Source organism: Passer domesticus, chromosome 21 (assembly GCF_036417665.1).
Source record: "Passer domesticus isolate bPasDom1 chromosome 21, bPasDom1.hap1, whole genome shotgun sequence".
NCBI lineage: Eukaryota > Metazoa > Chordata > Aves > Passeriformes > Passeridae > Passer > Passer domesticus.
Genome location: NC_087494.1, coordinates 7,687,598 through 7,692,581, shown reverse-complemented (window position 1 = coordinate 7,692,581; position 4,984 = coordinate 7,687,598). Strand labels below are relative to the sequence as shown.

General features: G+C 63.9%; 1 protein-coding gene across 1 annotated transcript; it reads right to left on the bottom strand.

The window, feature by feature from the left end:
- Nucleotides 1-1,303: 1,303 nt before the first annotated feature.
- LOC135284530 (uncharacterized) lies at nt 1,304-4,593 on the bottom strand. The gene is made up of 7 exons (XM_064396084.1): nt 4,227-4,593; nt 3,866-3,930; nt 3,607-3,756; nt 3,331-3,423; nt 2,456-2,584; nt 1,463-1,600; nt 1,304-1,339 (listed from the first exon to the last, which is right to left on the bottom strand). Exons 1-7 carry the CDS (start codon nt 4,345-4,347, stop codon nt 1,304-1,306), a joined length of 732 nt encoding a protein of 243 aa, XP_064252154.1. The 5' UTR covers nt 4,348-4,593.
- Between the last annotated feature and the right edge of the window lie 391 nt (nt 4,594-4,984).

Below are 4,984 nucleotides of genomic sequence, written 5' to 3'. Positions count from 1 at the left end.
GCCACCCCTGTGAACACAGAGCCTGTCAGGGCGGCAGCGGCACAGCTCCCTGCCAGCGGCGCTGCCAGCGCTGCGGCCACACGCCCTGCTGGCCCGGCAGGGCTCAGCCCGGGCCCTTGCCGCACGCTGCCGCCCAAGGGCACGGCTGCCAGAGGGCGGCAGCAGCGCCCGGGCCAGGCGGGGCTCCACGGCGCCGGGCCCGGATGGCGCTGCCGGGGCAGCGGGCGGGGCTGGGGCCGAGCTGCGGCGGGCCGGGGAGGGAGCCCGGCCTCGGGGCTCACCCATGAACCTGATGGCCGCCTCTCGCAGGGGCTCCTGGGGGCTCTCCAGGTAGCGCAGGGCTCGGCGCAGCTGCTCGGCCGCTCGGCTCGTGTCCTCTGCCAGCTGCAGAGAGCGGCAGCAGGGAAGGCTCGGCGCGGGCTCAGCCCCTGTGGCGGGCGCTCCCTGCGCCCAGCCCCGGCCTCCCCTGCCCGCACAGCCCTGAGGCGCGGCCAGCAGCCGCTGGCGCCGGGCTCCGCAGGGGGCAGAGGGCCGGCTGCTGCCCGGGGAGCCGCGGGGCCGCCCCGCAGCTCCGCCGCGCCAGGGCTCCATGGGCACCCGGCTCGGGCCCACAGCAGCCTGGAGAAGAGCCCGCGCCGCCTCTGGGTGCAGCAGCGGGCAGGGCCCCACAGCCCGGGCAGAGGAGCATCCCAGTGCCACAGCCTGGGGGAGGCTGCAGCCTGCAAGGCGCCAGGACAGGAGGCAGCCCAGCCCCCTGCCAGGGAGACAGCAGCCGGCCACAAGTCCTCACCTCAGCAACAATCTGATTCTCATCATGGCAGTGGAAGTAGAGTGGCAGCAGGCTGTGGTGCACGGGTGACTTCAGGGCATGTTTTCCATCTTGCGTTAATAACTCCAGCATCTCTTGAAAGACCATCATGGAGCTCAGCTGCACCTGGCTATCATCCTGTATGAAAGCAAGAACAAAAGAGCTCAGCATCAGCTGCTTCGGGTCCAGCAGGGCACAGGCCTGCATCTCCACAGGGCACCAAGTGCCCGGGCAGCAGCCAGTGGCCGTGGCTGTGGGCACAGAGCCTTACGCGGTCAAAGAGTGGCAGGAGCGCCTCAGCCAGCTGCAGGGCGAGGGAGCTGGGTATTGGGGTACCATTATCCAGGAATAAATATCTGAGTAGGAGAATGGTCATCCTGATCACGTCACTATCATTTTCCTCCAGGAGCTCCACAAGACTTTCAGTCAGGCTCCACATTTTTTCGGCCTGTGTGGAACACAAGTTTGTGAAAGGCCACCCGGCTGCAGCAGGGCCTAGAGGCCAAAGCCCGTCCCGAAGCACTCGGGCAGCTGAAGCGGGAGGCAGGAGAGCTGGGAGCAGCTGCCCCGGGCCCAAAGCCCAGCCAAGCCCAAGTGACAGCGTTTTCCAGCCCCACACTGCCGGCAGGGCTTCAGCCACTGCCCCCTTCTCACCATCAAGGGATTCTTGCCCAGCACCACGAGGCCTCGGAGTGCCAAGTGACGCCTCTCCCCGTCCTCGCTCCGCAGGTTCTTTGTCATGATCTCCAGAACACTGTCGCTGCATTCCCTCAAGTCCAGGCACTCGAGGACCTGAAAGGCACAGGGCAGTGACAGGGCACCCGGCCAGCAGCAGCCCGGAACCGCACAGGGCTGGGCCCAGGCAGCACCACAGGGCACGGGCACCGTCCCAGGCAGCTGCGGCTACGAGAGGGCAGAGAGCTGGGAGGCAGCTCAGCCAGGCAGCACTGGCCTTCAGGCTCACCTCCACAATGAACACCAGGGCAGGGAAATCCCAGTATGGCATCTCTTTGCTGAGCAGGCCGAGCAGGTAGAATGCAATCCCACAACAAAAGTGTATGGATGACAGGCGAATTTCTCTGACAAGAGGAAAAAGGAAACAAGACCCTGAGCCAGTGGGGCAAACCTCTGCCAGGAGTGACGCACACAGTTCACATCTTTCCTCACCACCCTCCCAGCAAGGGGCCCTGGGCCATTTGGGATTTGGTTGCTCCAGAGCAGCCTCCTCTCCCAGCCTTTTCCAGTCTGCTTGGCCATCCCTCAGTGACAAGGGCCTCTGGCCCACAGCCACAGGGACTGTGTGGGGCACCCTGGGCACAGAGCACAAGTGGCTGGAGCAATGGGGAGAAGGGGGTCTCACCTGGCCAGCAGACCCACGGCATAGTGGTGGGTGTCAGCACAGAGCAGGGTGTCCCAGGCACCCTTGTGTTCCATTGCCACCACCACATCCTCACAGCGGAGAAGGCAGAGCAGGGACTTGAGGGTCCGCACTGCAAACCTGTGTGCAGAGCAAAGCCCAGGTCACACTGGGAGCACTGGCTCCTTCCCAGGCCACGTGGCAGGGACAGGAGCTCTAGGACGGGAGCACCTGTTGGGGCTGGTGGCAAGGCCGTGTTCTTCCTGGCATCCCTTCCAGAAGGTATCCACCTCTTCTGGCATATCCAGAGTGCTGAAGAACACTTGGAAGAGCAGGTGCACAAAGAGGTGTGGGAAATACACCTTCATTATACGTGGGATGCAGGGCACCTGGAGGACCTTCCACATCACCAGAGTTGCCTGCAAAGGACAAAGGCCCAGAGAGAGCGCTCAGTGCGGAGGTGTCTGTGTGGCAGGGCCCGAGCGTGGCAGGGAGAGGCCCGGAGAGACGCAGGGGGAGCAGGGGGCCTGGTGGCCCTGTGCTCCCCAGGTTTCAGGCCAGTGCCTGAGGCAGGGAGATGTAGTGGGGGAAGGAGGATGGAGAGCTGCTGGAGAGGCAGCCTTGGGGCCAGCAAAGGCCACTTGCAGAAACTCACAGCCAGGGCAAAGACACCCGTTTTGTCCCCATCGGAGGTGCACGTGCTGTGCTCCGGCCAGCTCCCCAGCACATCCAGGAGCACCAGCTGTGCCAGCTCCGCAGTCCTGCTTGAGCCCATGATGGTTTTCCACATGGCCGCGGCAGCTCTGCAGGGTTAGAGCTCTGTCTCAGGGGGGTGTCAGACACAGCACCGCTGGGAGCTGAGCTGGCTGCCAGTTCTGCCTCTGCCCTCTGCCCCTGGCCAGCAGCAGCCAGGCAGCCCAGCCCTGTGGGGACAGAGCCCTGAGGGGCAGGGAGGGAGCACAGCAGCAGGCTCGGGGGCTGACATGCCAGGGCTGGGAAAGGGAGCAGCCAGAGGGCCCTGGAAGTCTCTGCTGCTCAGGCACCTGGGCCAGGCTGTGCAGGGTGATGGGCTGGGGAGCCCTGAGCCCTCTGGGCAGCTGGGCCCTTACCTGTCACAGGACGGGGCCACACGCAGGAGCGTCATGACTGCGTCATTTGTCAGTGCTTCAGTGAGATCCAGCAGGGCCATGTCCAGCCTGTGCTCAGCGGAATCATTGGCCAGGAGCCACTGGTGGATGTACCTCACCATGGCGGGCACCTGGAGAAGGCACAGGGAGACTTGGAAAGCTGCTAGAGGGAGCAATGTCCCCAGCTTCCCCAGAGATGTTCTTCCCATCCCACCACACTGTGATGGCCTCAAAGGCTCACAAGGACCAGCAGGTGTGGCTGGGGAGGCCAAGGAGTTCCTGGGAGGATGAAACGCTGGCCACAGGCTGCTTACTTGCTTTGGATGGTAACAATCTTCCTCTACAAGCATATACAGCAGGGCAGCACTGGTCTTGCTTTGGAAGATGGGCGAGTATGGTCTGTACGCAGCGCCCCTGGTGATGGTCTCTTCCTGCCGAATCCTCTTGATGAATTTGCAAACGAGCTGTAGGAGAAGGGCAAGAAGCCAGGGATGTTCCATGGAGTGCTCCACACACAGTGCTCGGCTGAGCAGGGACAGCAGGCCCAGCCCAGGTGGGCATGGCTGCAGGTACCTGCGCTGTTCTGCGGAAGTGGCCACGGCTGGATTGCTGCTCTTGTGTGCGCTCCACGGCTGCATCTGGCAAAGAGCAAGCACAGCCAGAGCTGAGGGGCTGCGGGAGAGGCCGGAGAACACAGCCCAGCCCTGTGCTCCCCAGGCAGGGACAGCCCCGGGGTGCCCCGGGGGGATGGAGCACGGCCACTGCGGGGTGTCTGCCTGGGCCCTCTTCTGTCCTGTCATTGGGCATTTCCCCAGGGGATGGGATGGGATTGGACTGGACGGGATGGGATGGGATGGGATGGGATGGAATATGCCACAGGATGGGGCCAAGCTGGCTGCAGGCTCCAGTCCTACGGCCCAACTCTGCCACTCACCCTCCTGTGGTGGATGGAATGGCACCACCTCTTCTGTCTCCTCTCCTGGGTCAGCTCCAGAGCCTTCTTCCTCCTCCTCCACCCAGGCCATCCTAGGGTCTCTTGGGGGTCTCTGCTCCATGTCAGTGACTGGAGCTAGTAGCAGGACAGATGCCTTGGAAAAGCTCCGGAGCACCAAGTCCCACGCTCTGCCCTCGAGGGCACCTGCAGAACAGAAGCCTCGGAAGGCCACAGGTCACCAGGTCCTGAGTCTGGCCTTGAGGTCAGCTGCAGGAACAACGCCTCAGAAAAGCTCCAGGTCAGACAGGAACGAGTGTGCTGTGCGGGGGCTCCTCACAGCACCGCTCTGTCCCGTCCTGTCCCGTCGCCTGCTCCTGCAAGCTGTGGAGTGATCTTGTCACCACCAGCTCCTATGTCACCACGTGTCACAAAGGACACACTCCTCCATTCCATGCCACCATGACCATGCTGCAGCGTGTCACAAAGGAACCTTGCACACACTGCCACCTGCCCTGGGGCCGCCCCCAGCCCACCCAAAGTGGCCCCGGTTGGAAGGAATCCCTGACCCCAAGTGTCTAAGGCAGCCCGACAGGATCTTTAGGAAGGGCTCAGCCCATCAGCAAACGCTGCCCTGCTCTGCGGGCTCAGGGCAGCGGAAGGAGCCCCCAGGGCTGCCGAGGCAGCCGCGCTGGCAAGGGCACGGGGCCTTCCACGGAAGCTGGCACGGCCTCCTTGGGACACGTCCTGGCTGCTGGCCA